General features: G+C 47.7%; 2 protein-coding genes across 3 annotated transcripts in view; one reads left to right on the forward strand and one right to left on the reverse strand.

The window, feature by feature from the left end:
* The window catches only part of LOC144133180 (phospholipase A1-like), a 129303-nt gene extending 128681 nt beyond the window's left edge, over positions 1-622 (reverse strand). The window contains exon 1 of the mRNA XM_077666067.1: positions 476-622. The gene's annotated coding sequence lies outside the window, so the exon portion shown is untranslated. The remainder of the gene's footprint in view (positions 1-475) is intronic.
* Positions 623-779: 157 nt separating this feature from the next.
* On the forward strand, positions 780-16590 carry LOC144133185 (copper homeostasis protein cutC homolog). 2 transcript variants are annotated; one of them, XM_077666075.1, is made up of 9 exons: positions 780-944; positions 3216-3287; positions 4193-4304; positions 4867-5035; positions 5985-6025; positions 6896-6934; positions 8182-8315; positions 11407-11434; positions 14753-15084. In XM_077666075.1, exons 1-9 carry the CDS (start codon positions 795-797, stop codon positions 14938-14940), a joined length of 933 nt encoding a protein of 310 aa, XP_077522201.1. In that variant the 5' UTR covers positions 780-794; the 3' UTR covers positions 14941-15084. The 2 variants fall into 2 exon arrangements, with proteins under 2 accessions (XP_077522201.1, XP_077522202.1); XM_077666076.1 differs by having other exon boundaries at positions 900-1081; positions 14753-16590.
* Positions 16591-16864: the final 274 nt, after the last annotated feature.

The raw sequence follows: 16864 nt of genomic DNA on the forward strand, positions 1-16864 counted from the left end.
CCCCAAAATCCAGGGGGCGCTGGAGTGCCCACGAGCCGCCATTTTTTGGACCAATGGGCGTCTATGGAGCCTTCGCTACCAGTGTACATCTACCTTGGTTTCTACGCCAAGCGGCACGCCCGCGCCTTTCCGTTCGCGCCACTAGGATAGTATTCTAGTTCACTGTAGACACAGTTTCAAGAGGCTTGGCGAAGGTCCGAGATATCATCATTCAGAGTAGCGCATTGAAAGCGCGTTCGCACGTAAGGCAGGAAGATAATGCATTCAACACGCTAGAACCAACGCACAGCAATATATTAGCTATGTCAGCAGTACGCTACCCACCAGCAACACGAGGACGCCAACTGTCACGTGCCGCCAACACGAGACATGACCCGGCCAACCTGGCATTGACATGGTCATGCAGGACAAATGAGGTCATACATCATACTTCAATAGCGCGAAAGACGGAGACTGTTGAAGTATGAATTCTCACCAATTCCTCCAGCTTTTTGTCCCCCACACAAATGAGCCGCCAGCGAGGAAGCAAACCGACGTGCATACATTGCAGAGAAAGCGTGCACACACGTGCACACTGCACTGTAAACGCTGCAATAACAGGCGAAAGAGACGCCAGAGGCGCCTCGGTGCTGCTATATATATATATAACTATAGTGCTGATTCTGCGTTTAAGGAGGGCAACTTGCGCCGCCTGCAGATTTATGTTTAATGTTTACAAGCACTTTGCAAGTAAGACAGCATTTTATACGAACTATGAATGTCTAATCAGACTAAAACAGTAGAATAGTTAAGAAATGGTTCTATTTTGCGTATTCATATTTCTAGAACCACTAGCAGAAACTTGCACTGCTTCAGCAGCCATTGAGTATCGTGTAGTCATCGCTCCACGGGGTACTGCTGCGCTCTGCGATGGCGGCAGAGACAACTGGAGTGGCCGACGCGCTGTAAGTAGCACCGGTGTTGTTTTTTTGTCTTCAGTGCACGATCCGTGTTGTTAGAAGCGATCTCGGAAGAGTGGCAGTCAAGCAAGCGTGCCGACATCTTGGGGAGTACGGTATCCGCCCTTCAGCTTACAGAGCAGGTAAGTCAGTTCAACAATGTAACAATACCGGAACTTGAATGTAGTACAAAGCGTCACCCCAGTGCTTCGCAAAAGAATTGCGTCGCACGCAGGAACCTCAACGCCGATGAGACCGGAATCACTGTTTCCGCTTTTGTCTTTGCCAGTCAGCACGCTTTGGTTAGTCGTCTAGACCTGCGCGCGGTACAACCACATCTTCCTAGAGGGATTTTAATCTTTCCTAACCAATCGCTGAGCACAAAGCATTTCGCCATTGATCTTTAAACATGAAACTTTTGTGTTCATCGTTTGGCATGCAGTGTTTAGCTGATGTTCTGTTTAATGAAATGCCTGCATTCAGCTTTCGGAACATTTTCACCGCCAGCAGGTCATTAAGAGCCAATTAGTTTACATGTTTGTTTGGTTTTAGTTCGTGCTTTGCTGTCATACGCCCCTCAATAGAGGGCACCCAGATGCCCAGTCCCTCCGACAAGTTCGGGCCTTATCCGTTTTTTCACGAGATAAGAATCTATACCGCTGCTTCGAAGTGCAGAATGTTCTTTGGTTATCAGTCTTGACCTTATTTTTGTAAGCACTCCATTGTTGATTTGCTTTTCGCAAAATGCCCCTCTGTGACCCTTGATGCACAGCTAAGTATAAGCAGCAGAGTTCCACACATTTTTTGTCTTCGCATTAAATGTGCAGATTTCATTTCTAGCACACTACCCTGTTTCCTTATCACTCATGCAGCCTTTGTTTTTTTTTTATCGCCGTTTATCTTCGTGGGCATGTTTGTCCAGTCTCCTGCAGTCTCATCTGTTACTGGTCAACACCACTATCTGTATCTGTGGAACTTGAAAACAAATGTCAAAGGCATCTAATCAGCATAGCAGACAGTCCAAGGAAACTTTTGGGAAATGTTGGCTGCTGTGAAGAAGACATGGCTGACTCTCTTGTTCCTAGTCCATGCATTTTTTTTTTAATACATCAACACCCAGAGCATTTTCAAGGAGAAGAATAGTGTCACCTAAAGACCAATTACATTGAACAACAAAGAGGAAAAACAGTGCTCTTGAATGCTGCTTAAGAGTACTTGTATATGTTTTTCAACAATTCAGGTGAGCAGGTGGGTGTAAGCATTACTAATGTCAGTAATGAATAGCCCCACCAAGTTTTATAGTGTGACTACATGGAACACCCACATAATTGGGGCACAGTGACAGTGGAGCGTACATTTCATATCTGATGTAAAGTGGCATTTATTAGTTGCTAATAAGTATTTGGACCTAAAAACAGATTTAGAAGCATCAAAGAAAATTATACTTGAAATTGTACTGGACCAGCACAGCAAGTTATTGAATTATCGACAGTTAGTAAAATGTGCTTGCAGGCTAATCTGTTCCTGTCCAGGGAAGGTAAAACTGTGCAAATACGACGACAGTGAGAGAAACTGTAGTTGGCTTGATGTGTTGTATAAGAGAGGATTGGTAAAGCGGCATCCGGTGCAGACCATTGTCAACCTGTGAAGAAGCTTCCTATTGAAACAATGGTAAATGATGTGGAGGACAATGGCCTCGCTGTCATAAAGTCAGATCAAGAAGGCAATTGCATCTTGCCGGTTGGTAAATTTCTTAAAAGGCTATATTAGCTAATGAATTTTAAGCAGATTCAATTCTTGAGAAAAAAAAGCACAGAGAAGTCTTGCTTTTGTTTTGCTGAAAAGCATATGCTTTGAAGCTTCTGAGCAAGGCAGTCGAGAAGAAACTTATTTTCTGCAAATTTTGCCAGGAAACACCAGGAATATCCACAAAGTGAGCGCCCCCTATAGGAGCCATTCCACAAAAAAAACTGCACCAATGGTGCTCTTGTTTCTTCTGTTCTTGCCTTGTTTGTACAGCTTTAATTTTCTTGTATATCAAAAATTGCCTGTGGTACATTAAAAGTTGCTAAAAAATGCTGAAAGACTGAAAACACCCCCTTTAGCTGGCAGTGGTGGTCTTTAACCTTGAGACATAACCATGGACAGAGAATTGTCAGCATTCTTGCATGCCCTAAAAAAAAGCTCATTGTTCAGCAAGCCTGAATGGTGTTTAGTGCCTTGTAAGCCCGAGCTCATATTACCCCACTCTTTTTTTTTTTTCCTGGTTTGGCTTAGCTGAGCAGCCTTGACCAGCTGGCATTGCCTGAAACTTGGAGCATCAACAGCCGAAGAGTCATGGCCGTTGAGGTAGGCTGCAAACACTGCTTTTCCTTGTCGCTGAAATGTCTCGCTCATCTTGGTTGTGATTAATAGCCAGGTTTATCTTGTGTATATTTGTGGCAACATCGAAAATTGGTAATGATGTGCAACTAATCTTAGAAATGCTGTCCCTGTGAAGTGGCATTGCTGGCAGTGCGGACCTGCAAAAATTTCAAGAATATAGTTGTGCACTTCTTAGATGCTACGTTCGTTGGCTACTTTTTCTAATGTCTTGCTCATTATTTGTACAGTCGTCCACAGGCCTGTCTAGAGCGCTCGGACTCCGTGGCATCTGTGCTCCGCAGCGCACAGAGCAACGTTTAGTGGTGGCGCCTGGTTCGGGATATTGCATGTCTGCTGCTCAGCCGGCTCTCAAAAATGCACAATCTCGAACCATGTTCTACCGTTAGACGTCACTCTGCTCTGTGCAAAGTGTAGGTGGCACATAGTTCGAGCACCCTAGACAGGCTTGTGGGCGACTGTTCAGTGTATTGCCCATTGATACTAGTTGTATAATGTAGTATATCCTTTTATTCTGTGTTTTGTAATGTGCATTTTCATTTCCTTTTTGTTTACCTCATTCCTTTAGTTTGATTTTCTTGGTCGTATGGATTAGTCAGGTTTGTTAGCGGGTGTTGATTTCTTTTGTGTTGATCTAAAGGAAATGGACAGGGGAGAGGGGCAGAGATTGCAACCTTTACCTTCTATGCAACAGCCTGTAGCACTCTAAATGAATGGCAATAGCAATTGTGCAGGGTGGCACCAGAGAGTGCCGTCAGGCCAGAGTACAAGACCGATACCTAGGATTCTGCTGTCCTGATAGCACGTGCTGTGGTTGTGGCCTGGACAGTGGTTGATACTGGTTTGTGCTCTGGTCTCTTCCACTGGTGCAGCTGGAGGTGTGTGTGGACTCTGTCGCATCGGCGCTCACAGCTGCAGAGTGTGGTGCCACCCGGCTGGAGCTCTGTGCCGGCCTGGCTGTGGGGGGCCTCACACCTACCCTCGGTCAGTATCCAAGCCCTTCTGTCGGTGTCGCAATTGCCAAACCCTCTCATAGTCTGTTTTTCGGTAGAGAAGCTGCTGCATGATAATATCTCCAAATAGAAATGCCACGTAAACAACACAGATGCAACAAGTACTTCCAGCCAAATTCGACGCAGAGCACCACAAGCTGTAGCGTACTGAAAAGCCACTCCACAGGATTCCAGAGGGCTGCTCTTAACTTAAGTTTGTCTGGCTCACACAAGCACAATGCAATCTCAAGTTATATGCAGTGGACTGGAAGAGAAGGCTCGGGCTAGTTGGTGGCTCTAGATTTAAATTTTGAAACAGGGCCGAAAAACTACCCCTTTTTGTGTGGTTTTTCTTCTTAAAATGTGCAGTGTATTCAGAACTTATCTAATGCCTGTGTTGTGGTGGGATGGGCTTTTTATTGCGACACTGAATGGAATGAATTTGGCTGGGAGCCTTTCCCTACGAAACTTTAGTTGCTTTTGTTATGCGTATCATTTCTAGCTTAAAAAAAAAAAAAGTTTTGAAAGCCGCTCTATGCATTGGTGTTCCTCAGGTACCTTCCTGGCAGTCCGGCAGCGAGTCGCAGTGCCCATCATGGTGTTGGTGCGCCCAAGGGCTGGCGATTTCTGCTACACAGCTGAAGAAGTTGAGGCCATGGCAACTGACATTGCCCTGTTCAGGCAGAATGGCGTGCACGGCTTTGTCATTGGGGCCCTCACCAGGTGACGACTGTGGCCTGTTTCGGCCACCAGTGCACAGCTGATGTGTTCGCTGAACAATCTACTCTAGTGGCAGCCTTTCTGTTGGTTGTGGCTTTTCCGCAGTTTTTCTGGTGCTCGTAGGAGCACTTCAGTTATGCCAACAGCTGGAGAGAAGCCTCTTTCAAGTGACGCAAGATGGAAGTTCATTTTTAACTGCTCTGTCTCTCTGAGGTGGTCTCTGAGGGCCTAGCTGGAGCTAAAATGGCCATGGGCAAAGCATATTATGTGCAGAATTAGCAAGTATTTGGTTAGTGCAGATACCCTAGAATAGTGCCGTGCTAAGTCAGGATGGTTTTGTGCATGCTGGGGTGAAAGATCTCGCCCGAGGCATTTCCTTCAAAAGAGTTGGAAAGCTTGGAATTATTAAATGAAGGCCCGATTATGTATTCATTTTCAATCATTGTTGGTTTCCTGGCTACAGTTACAGTGAGGCCTATGATTTATTCATGCGTCCGTTAGGATCCAACACTGGTAGTCATGCAAGTTCTTAGCGCCTGTCAGTCACGATTAGTGTTACCAACTTTTCAGTAAAGGACATCAAAATTTGTGGTTAAGTTGGTGAAGAAAAAACTGTGTGGGTGAAAATTATAAGCAAGAAAAAAACATGGCTGTTGAGCCTATGAAATTTGTCTTATTTGTGTTAAAGCACTCATTCTACTTCCTGCTTTGAAGTCAACCCCTGTCACTGACTTTTTGTGGCTCGCACAATGAGCTAGTTAAAAACCTCGGAGACAAAGGCAAAGAAAAAAATTGAATCTGGCAGAAATGCCCATTCCAACTAAGGCAGGTTCATACTCCAGACTCATGTAGCCCTGCAAAATCCAAAATTCTTGGCAACCATAACTTTGATAGTGTTCTTAACATGTGCATATACACTAACATTGCTGTTCAATTTTTTTTTTTTTTCTAGGGAAGGGGATGTTGATGTGGCTACCTGTCAGCACCTGCTTGGTGAGTACACCTTCCTTAGCATAATATATGTGCCACTTTTTGGGGAAAACTCACTGGCTTGACAGCATGCTGTATGGTAAGGTAGCATCATTGAAATAACTTCATAGGTAACTTAGTAGTGGGTACTTACTATTCAAGATCACTAATGATTACCAAGTTCTGCATAGCCCAGTGCTGCTCCATGAGCCAAGCTTGGTAAATCAGAGTAGCATGGCACCGCAAAAGTCCCTTTGTAATTAATGACATTTCTTGTGTGGCACTTGGATGTTTTCTCATTAGTCGTGTAGTGTTGCAAATGCAGTTATCAAGCATGTTGGCAAGGGCTGAAAAAAATTGAAAAATGAAAATTGTTTTTTGGGGAAAGGAAATGGTGCAGTATCTGTCTCACATATCGGTGGTTTCCTCCATAAGGGAAAGGATAAGGGAGGGGACTAAGAGAAGAAAGGAAGAAAGAGGTGCCGTAGTGGAGGGCTCCGAATAATTTCGACCACCTGGGGAACTTTAACATGCAACATGGCACAGCACATGTTTCGTCTCCATTCGAAACTGAAATGTGGCCAACATCTTGTTTCAGGCTTTGTCCGTAACAGACACCAATGATGTTGAAACAAGCCCTGGAAAACATCCATTGTGTGGCCGTTACTTGAACACTAAATGGAAGCAGGCTGAACTGATCAGCTGCAGTTTATGTAGGGACAGAAGCATTATATTCTTTTTTTATCATATATTATTGTAGATCTCAAATTATTCTAATGGGTCTGCAGGCTCACAGTTTCATTGAATGAAACTGTAGCTGTTTCGGCAAGCTGCATTCTATTCTGACTGCACATTCGTATCTGTCATTTGTTAAAACTACGTTTGATCTTTCAGCGGCTGCTGGACCTCAGGCAGACACCACCTTTCACAGAGGTAAGAGAATGTGGATGATCTTGAGAACTGTCTTGTCGCCTTGATTGCATCTGCAATAAGGAACACGGATAAGGAGACTTAAAATCGAGACCAAAGCATCCCACCATAAATAAATGCGAGACATATCAGGCATGCTACAGCGTGGTTGGATTTTTTCTGCGCGGCTCCATCGCATCTCCCTTCGTGCTGGCCTTGAGCAGCTGCTACGTCAACGCGCAGAACCGGCATCCCCACCCCGCGCGAGGCGGCCAATGGTGGCAGTCGATAAGCAGCAAAGCGCACCAGCGTACTCCCCACATGTGGTCGCAGATTGCATCTGCTGATAAGCGGTGGCGGCCCGATAAAGCATTCACATTCTACTTTTAACAGGCGTCGTCCAAGTTTTTTTTTTTTTGTTACTTTCAACAGTGCACTCGGTGCTCTCTTGAGTGCCGATAGTTGATGGAAGGGCCGCTGTTTCAATGGCGGCGGCACCTCCACTCAGAAACGCAGCGGCGCCGGGGAGTGTCTGTAGCCAACGTAAAAGCCGACGCCGCTCGCGCATAGTTTCTCTTTGGCTCTAACGCATTTGGCTACTGCCGGCTGTGTTTCACAAGTTTTTAATGTAGCGCTTCGTCATTAGTCATTTGTGCTCCGGGTCCGGTAAGCGACCGGCGCTCGTTCACAGCTACATTCGAGATGGCTGCCATTCTTTACGCCAAAGAAACTAACAACTGCGTGCCAGGCTGCAAGTTCGACGTTCGTAACGGGTGATCACGTGTGGCAGCTGCAGCGAGGCAAAATTTTCGGCTGTTCCACGCAATGTCATGATGTGGCTGTTTGCGAAGTGCGGGATTTCGCTGCACGACGGTGTTAGAACGACGAGCTCCGGGACCGCAGCAGCGATCACGACACCAGCGCTAGTGAGGACGACGGCGCAAGTGTGGACGAGTAGTCCAGTGACTAATACATTTTCGTTTTCGAATGTGCCCACAGGTGCTCCCGCGCACGGCTGGCGATAAGCGGAGGCCACAGGATAGTGCTATCGTGTTCTATTATTAAAGGCCAAGGTGGGGGGGGGGGGCGACTTACAGTCGTGTAAATGCGGTACACTACTTAATGAAGGAAGCGTTTGTAACTGTTTGTTTACTTGATTGACAGGGGGGCTATGGTTAAGGCAGCAGAATGTCACAGCAATGGATAGAGGGTATTTCAAAAAGTTTGCAGTTGGTTGCATATGTTGGCCATTTTTAACTGCACTTTTTCAGCGTTTGACGTTGTCCGGAACCCTGAGGCCGCGCTGGAACGGGTGATTGAGCTAGGCTTCCGCCGCCTGCTGACCAGCGGCCAGGCAGCCAGTGTAGAGCTGGGCCTCGACCTGCTCTGCAGACTGGCCACCCAGGTGAGCAACAAGCTGGCTCAATTGGACTGCTTTTTTTCTATGCCTGATTACAGTGGAACCCCTATTATACGACTTTCTCGGGACTGCAAAAAAGCGTCATAAAATCTGAACATAAATTATGCCTATAAAAATAGTACTTTTCTCGCGCGGCAAATTTATGAGAAACTTCAATGTAAGCTACTAACATACTCTGCAGGGCTTGGAAACCGAAATTACCAAAAAAGTAAATGCGATAAGAATTAATACTGCAGTACAGGTACCAATCATGCTTTATTCAAACGGACCTTTCCGGCACTCCACTGCCCACTGCCGCGATTCTCGCTAGCCGGCGCGAACTTTAAAAAAAGTCGGTGAGTTTCTTTTGGACCTTATTTGATCCGTGAACTTGCAAAAGCTTTCGCTCGAGTTCGGCAACGTCCAAAAGGAGGTCCTCTGCGGCGTCGCGTGAACAGGTGAAGTTCCGGATGCCGTCTATGTGCCGTAGCACCTCGGCAAACGTGGTAGGCACAGGCACGGCATCTGTGGCGGCATCGTTGTCCTCGTCCGATGTCGCTGTGGTGTTGGCTCTAGGCAAAGCCTCCGCGATTGCATCATCCAGCGACACCTCGCCACAGATCGCAACATCATCGGCCTCCACGTATTCGGCGAAGGTCGTGGCGAGGTTTAAACCCTCGAAATCGTCGTCGGTGAAGCCTGCATCGGCCTCAAGCGGCATCGAGGTCGTTGCGTCTCCAGCAGAGGAGGCAGTCTCTTTCTTAAAACCACAGTGCTTGAACGAGTTGGCGATTCTGCTTTGCGACACTGCGTTCCACGAACTGGCAATCAAATGCATGGCATCGAGCACAGTGATCTTTCTTTCTGACCCGCTGCGCTCCATAGCCGCCAGCCGACTCTGCACTAACCGCTTCCGGTACCCTTGCTTCATGCATTTAATGATGCCGGCATCCAGCAGCTGCAGCCGGCTTGTGCAGTTGGGCGAAAAAAAAACCTTTATGTTCCTCAGGCTGGACGTATCGGGTGGGTGGCACGGTGCGTTGTCCACGAAAAACAATATTTTCTTTGCCTTGGAACCCATTTTGCAATCCAACTGCTGCAAAAATTTGCTGAGGAGCGAAGCCGTCATCCACGCCTTTTTGTTATAGTTGTAGCTGCACGGCAGCGTCTTCAAGTTCTTAAAGCACCGTGGCTTTGCAAATTTTCCGACAACGAGCACGGGCAGCCTCTCGGAACCGTCCTCGTTTGCACAGAATAGTGCTGTCACCCGCTCTTTACTCCACTTGCCACCATGACAGCTGTCACCTTTAAACGCAAGGGTTTGCTCGGGCTGCATATGGTAAAAAATACCGCTCTCATCGGCGTTGAAAACGTCGCAGGGCTTGTATGCAGCAATCATCTCCGGCAGCGACTCCATCCACTCGTTCACCGTCGAAACGTCCACGGAAGTGCTTTCTCCACAGGAGCGGCTGTACACAATCCTGTTTCATTTTTTTAAAGCGATCCAGCCACCCGTTTGATGCCTGAAAGTCGTCGATGCCCAGACGCAATGCCACAACGTCCGCCTTTTCTTTTAGACTGGCGCTGTCCACGTTGATCGCAGAGCTCCGTGCCTGATGCAGCCACCTGAGGAGAACTTTTTGGAGCTTCTCATGTTGCCCTTCTTTTGCCGCTTGAGCCCGAACTTGTTGGCATTTTGCAATATCACCGCTTTGTTTGCCAGGATCGTCTTAAGCGAAGATTCGGGTATCTTAAGGTCCCGGGCAATGCTGGCTTTCGTGGCTCCATGCCGTTTTTCCGCTTCCTCGATAATATAGAGCTTATCACCGACAGAACTGTCCGCTTTCGGGACATCGTGCTTCGCGTTGCTCCACACAACTCAAAACCTTGCTGAACGCTGGTCGCTAGGATTACGACGAAGATCACGTGCAATGAACCTAGGCCTATCTACGCTACCTTGTCGGCGATCTGCTGCTGGGAAACTGGAAAGAAAGAAACGCTTCCCCAACGCGACAAGAGGCGACGCTGTCGAGAAGAAAGGGAGAAAGTGATTGTGGAGAAGAAAACGCACTATTTCAGCACAGCTGGTGGGGGAGACAGAAACGAACGATGAGACGAGGCAGGAAAGAAAGCTGCGCCCGCCGGAGCAAACCGGTCAAGCGAGGTCAAGCACTCTGCATGCGGAGAGACGGCGTGATGAAATAGATCCGCGCCTCCTTTCTTTCGTCCGCTGTTCCGTCCTGCGCTTCGCGAGAGTCGTCGTATAATGTGGGTCCGGCGTAAAATTGCGGCGGATAACCAGGGTTTTTAATGCATTGCTTCTATGGGCACTTCGCCGGGACTGCGTTAATCTGTCGTAAAACCCGGGGGACGTATAACCAGGGTTCCACTGTACTTCGTTTCTCTCTGTCGCCGTTCACATAGTCAGTCAACTGTAAACATCCATGGTTGGCCAGGCTGTTCTGTCAAGTATTTCAAGGAAAATGCATGAAAACTTGTTGAAAAAGAAGGGACGTTTGGTTGCACAGTCAGCTTTAATCTTAAAATCAAGCTTGACTGTAGATGGTAATAACGAACCCGGATAGAGTGAATTATGCTTCATATCGAACACCTGAAGCTGTTTTATCGTTATTGATGTGAATTGTAGTTTGTGTAACAAAATGTACATTGGACAAGTAGAGTACACAGTCTACCAGCAGCGATGCCCGCCGGCTTCCGACAGTCTGCAAGCATTAATTTTTTTCTGACAAAGCTGATGAAAACCAAGACATGGCAGATGGTGACGACATTATCTAATAGTGGCAGACCAGGCACAAGCACCCCATGCCGTGCCACTGCCAACTTCATTGTCTTCTAGTCCGCGACAGTATTAACCAGTCTTTGCTTTAGTTTGAAACTCTGAATAAGTTGTACGAATTTGCAGTCCCCTTTGAGTTGTGAACTACCGAGAGGCGACTGTATAGCCCAGTGTCGCATCCTTTCTCCTGCTTTTTAACCAACCATAGCAGCACTGACAATGACTGTGTGCCAGATAAGCTCGCTTGCTGAGTGTTGTTTGCATGTAGGTTCTAACCTTCTTGCACCTGTCTCTTTTCAGGCCAAGGGCAGAATACAGCTGATGCCAGGTAAGTGCTGCACCATCACTTTTTCTAGGCTGGTTTCCAAGAACAGCCTGCAACGTTTGGTCACTAGGGAGTTACCGTAAAAACCGGACTATAGGTCAGACTGGAATATAGGCCGAACCCCCGACTAACAAATTCTGAAAATGAAAAAAATCCTTTTCAATGGGAAAAGTACCGCAAGACACACTTACCTCGAAACAAATGCGACTCGACAGGTTGCACAATGGTGACAGCATTTATTTTCATTTAAACGCTGCTCGTATGTACACCCGGCCAATTTTTTAACAGTATCGCACACCCATCGACCTGCATGCTTGTTTCTGGCACACAGAAGTACGGCGCCGTAAAGCAAAGCCCTTCCTCTTCATGAATCACCGCACCCTGGATGGCGAGCCTGTGAATTGCGCCTTCGTGAGTCTAGAGGCACGCGCGATCTCTACCGCTTTCACACCGATGCATTCAGCAGTCACAGGCAACGATCTTGCACGCAGCGCAACCTTTCCTTCCAATTCTGGATATGCTGCGGTCCGGCCACGAAATGTTTTCTTCTGGTTGCTGCAAGTTGTAATACGCAGCCGACGCAGCTTCTGCCTCCGCCACTACTGGATGCTCTTTTCAGATACTCCAAATTCGCGCTGTGCCGCCGGGTTGCCGTGGGCTTCCGCGTACTCAATCGCGTTTTTCTTGAAGGCGACGGTGAATTGCCGATGGCTTCCGCTCGTTTTGAAACAAAATGTGAAAAAGCAGCCTCTAACCAAAATAGCTTTGCAGCTACGGAAACGCAAAAAGGCGGCACTGCTGCTGATGGCAATGGTGATGGAGGGACGCTGTTGAGTTCAGCCGCCCATTGTTGCAAGACTTCCGTAGTTTTTCCGCCAATGACCGGTAGATAAGATGGGGGTCGACTTTTCACCATGATTTTTTGAAAAAAAGTTCAACCTATATTCCGGTTTTTACAGTAATTATTGATTTGCCCCATATACTGGCACTGCCCGTCTGTGCTGTGGTGCAGATGTGCGGATAATTTACCCAGAGATACTAGCTGTACAAAACTTTCGTTGGAGTTTTTTGTCATCTATCAGTGTATAGTATGCTGTAACAGAGCTTCCGTGGCGCATTGCCATTTAGCAAGCATATAAACATGGTGGGCCAGGGCCATATGGATCAGCTAACAGGCTCCCTTAAAAGGATAGCAAGGACAAACTGGTTACCGCGTGCTAGCTACCAAAAGGATACTTTCCTAAAAAAAAACGGCTTTTGTAAGCTGGTATTGAAAGGGCGTCAACATCAAACCTCCAAGTCGTATACATAACAGCAGTGTGACCAAAGAATCTACGTCGTGAAATCGGCAACTCTATGGGATGAACTTGGATGCATGAACGAAAACTGCATTGGCTTTTTTCTACTAACAGTTGGTGCCAGAAAGGGTGAATGTTCCAAATCTGCTAGAGTTTCTAGGCGATTTGATTCCTGTGTATGGATAAATACTTCATACAAGATGTGAATAGCATGCACAGGTTAGAAGGCATGTTATTCGAGCTTTTAACACTGCACATATCGCTTAGTGAAAAGAACATTACATGACATGACTTCGCGACATCACCGTGTGATGAAACGTTTAGTCGAGGTGTGTCTAATGATCACTGCTACCAGTAGATGTGTGCTTGAGATAAAGGTGTGCCTCTGGCTTCATTCTCACTTCAGGCTTCGTGCGATTTACAAGGCATTCCGTGATAACGATCCAGCTAAAATGAAATTCTAGTGGTACTGCCATTTCACAGATGGTGACATTAAAGTTTATTTTATATGACCTCAGGGTCAGAGGAATTATATCAGTTGACACGAGTTAACTGATTAAGTTGCATGTGATAGCACTGTGTACCACCTAACTCTGTGGCGACTCAATCAAGTGGGCAGGTATCACATGATGGCGACATATATGGTGGATTAATCTATGGGCCAGCTGGATGAGATGCAAACTAAGGCAGGGGCTTATAGCTGGGTAATATCTGGACATATATGTACCTAGCATGGGTCAGTAACTTCAGATATGTGATGGCGAAGTTCTCTTGTGTAATGGTAGACTGTGCCAAAGTACGTCCACTCCAAGGTACCGTGCTTACACGATTGCAAGTCGATTTTTCAAAATTTTAAAATCTAAAGGGGGGTCGTCTTACAATCGAAACGAAAACATCGCACTATAAGTAAAGGTGAGACAAACGAGATATCAGGCATGCTACAGCGTGGTTGCATTTTTGCTGCACGGCTCCGTCGTGTCACTCTTGGTGCTGGCCTTGAGCAGCTGCTATGTCAACGCGCTGTACTGGCATCCCCTCCCGCGCGGGTGATGGCGGCTATCGATAAGCAGCAAACTGGCACCCCACACGTGGCTGCTGACTGCGGCTGCTGATAAGCGACGGCGGCCCGATAACGCAATCGCGTCCAACAAGTTTTCTTTTTACTTTCAAATGAGCGCTCCACGCTCAAGGGAGCGCTGATAGTTGATGGAAGGGCCGCTGTTCCAATCGAGGCGGCACCCCCACTCGGAACGTCAGCGGAGCCGGGGAGTGTCGCTAGCCGACGGAAGAGCTGACGCCATTCACGCGTAGTTTCTTTTTGGTTCCGACGCATTTGACTACTGCCGGCCGCGTTTTGCAAGTTTTTAATGTAGTGTTTCGTCAGTTGTCATTTGTGCTCCAGGTCCAGCAACCGGTGCTCGTTCACGGTTACATTCAAGATGGCTGCCATTCTTTAGGCCCAAAGAAATGAACAGCTGCGCGCCGGGCTGCAAGTTCGACATTTGCAATGGGTGATACAGGTGTGGCAGCTGCAGCGAGGAAAATTTTCGGCTGTTCCACGCGACGTCGTGATGTGGCTGTTTGCGAAGTGCGGGATTTTGCTGGACGACGATGTTAGAACGACGTGCTGTGGGAACGCAGCAATGATCACGACGGCAGTGCTAGTGAGGGCGATGGCACAAGTGTGGACAAGTAGTCCAGTGACTAATACATTTCCGTTTTGGAATGTGCCCACGGGCACGCCCGCGCGCGGCAGCCGATAGCGGCTGACGATAAACGGTGGCCGTTGGATAATGCTATCATGTTCAACTATTCAAGGCCAAGCTTAAACGCTTAAACAGCTTCAAATGTTTTTTTTGGGGGGGGGGGGAGGTCGACTTACATTGGAGTCAACTGACAATATCGTGTAAATATGGTATTTCACAACTGCATAATCTCTTTGTGACAACCTAGATTAAGATTGCTTGCTCAGGAGACTTTGCAGCCGCTGTCTTTAATGCTTCGTCAATGCTGAACTTTTCAGGTGGGGGCGTCAGCGAGTCCAACCTGGCCCACCTGCTCCACGCGACTGGCGTCCGGGCCATTCACGCATCCGCGAGCGAGCCCGCTCCAGCAGCCATGTCCGCCCTGTCATTTGGAGAGCACCGCATGTGCAGTGCCGCACGTGTTCGCGCCTTGTCAGTGATCATCCGTTCCCAGGGTCAGCTGTAGGCACCAAAGGAGGCAGCAACTGCCAAATAACTTGGATTCTGAGCCAGATTTCATGTAGCCCTGCCAGCTTTCCACAGATGTTCCTGTGCATCTCTTAACGGGCCACCACGAGTACAGGACCCATGGGAAAAAGAGGCCCTGGCCCCTCACCGTCAAATTTGCAGCGTATTCAGCCACAGCCCCATAATGCCATTTATTTTTAAAGCAAAAGCTTTACTACGCCAGCCAGCTCGGCTCGTCGCGTGGTCGCACTTCAGCCGTGTGCCCGTGGCCGACTATCAACCTTGAGCCACCGTTGCCTAGCAACGCCGCAGCCGCACTCCAACAGATGTGCTCCACTGGGGTAGAGGGAGAGGAGGTGTCGCCTCGCGGGGGGGGGGGGTATATATATATATATATGCGCTTCGCCTCAGTGTATTGCAGTCGTTATGGAGAGCACGAAAGAGACGCAACAATGACAGAACGAAGCGAGGAAGAGAACGCGCTCAAGAGACACCAGAAGAACGCGCCGCACGACTCTAGAAGCGTCGTAACGAAGATGCGGCTAGAAGTCATGCCACGTCCTGGAGTGACTCTTCAACTGTGGAAGAGACCGGTTTGAGTTCTCAAAAGCGTCGGAATGAGACGCTGCGTAGGCGACGTGCCGAGAAAATGAAGCTTTCGCAATTCAACTGGGGTTAACCAGAGCTAAACCACTGCCCATTTTTCATCTTTATAATGCACTACGCCCCAAAAATGTTTGTCTTACACCCCTCATCAAGACGGTGCTTTGACGCATTTCATTTGCAAGAACAGAAAGCAAGCAGGGCAGAAATGGCAGATGGGGTTGAGGCAGAATACTAGCACTGTCGAGCGTATTTAATTTGTCCATTTTCAACGTTCCTTCACTGTATTCATTCATTCATAAATCTCGCTTAATGGCAATTAAAACGATGGACCATGAACTGGTTTTTTGGCCTGCGGACCATGTGTCACCCGACATTCTACTTCCAGACTTTCAGGTCTGCCTGGCCCGCTGTGTGCAGCTGTCGAACACCAGAGGCGTTTTGCGGCGGCGGACTCCGGACCTTTAACCGCCGTGTTGGTGAATGTTGACGAAAGGCTGCGCGCATGAGTAATCCGCTGATCGCCACCTGCTCACACCTTCACATTTGCAGATGGTGATAAGCAGATTAGGCACACGCAGGGCCTTTTGCTGTTCACTAATGTGGCAGCCAAAGGTCTGGTGTCCACCGTCAAAAAAGTCCTCTGGCATTTTTCGCACGCTGCTCCCCGCAGGCCAGGCCTGGATCTAACAGGCCAGAAGTAAAACACCACGTGACGCCCGGTCCGGGGTCCAAGAACTGGTCCGTCGTTTGTGAATCCAACCTCGCCAATCGTGTGCTCTACAAACGTTTTGCCCGCACACATATGCGAAAGATGGTAAAACCTTGTCTCAGCAGTGGTTTTCTTTTTTGGTTTTTCATTCTCACACAGACTGTCAATGTGCGTACACGACATGCAGGTAAGCCTTGGTTAAATAAGGAACTGTTGTGCCAAATTCTTTTGCTAACATTCAGCAAAGGAAGTGCAAGGCTGTCAATGAAAGTGAGCGAGGAAGGTGAATGATTGTGTGCATTGCAATTTGTATTAAAAAATTTGTAATCAGAAGGATCTGAAACTTTCATTTGTCCCTCACTGAAATGTGTGAAGCACAGATCCTTAACCAGTGACAGGTGAATTAACACGACAAACCATTGGCTCGCAGACTAGGTGTCGTAATACGTTCCGCTTCGTGAAGTTTGCACCTGGCCCGCGATGTTGATGAATCTAGCATGGGGATAAGTCCATCAGCATGCCTAATCCGCTTATCGCCACCTGCAATGGTGAAGGTCCGAAGTGTGGCAATAAGCAAATTAGATATGCGCAAATTGGGTATCCAGGA

Source organism: Amblyomma americanum, chromosome 5 (assembly GCF_052857255.1).
Source record: "Amblyomma americanum isolate KBUSLIRL-KWMA chromosome 5, ASM5285725v1, whole genome shotgun sequence".
NCBI classification, from domain to species: Eukaryota; Metazoa; Arthropoda; class Arachnida; order Ixodida; family Ixodidae; genus Amblyomma; species Amblyomma americanum.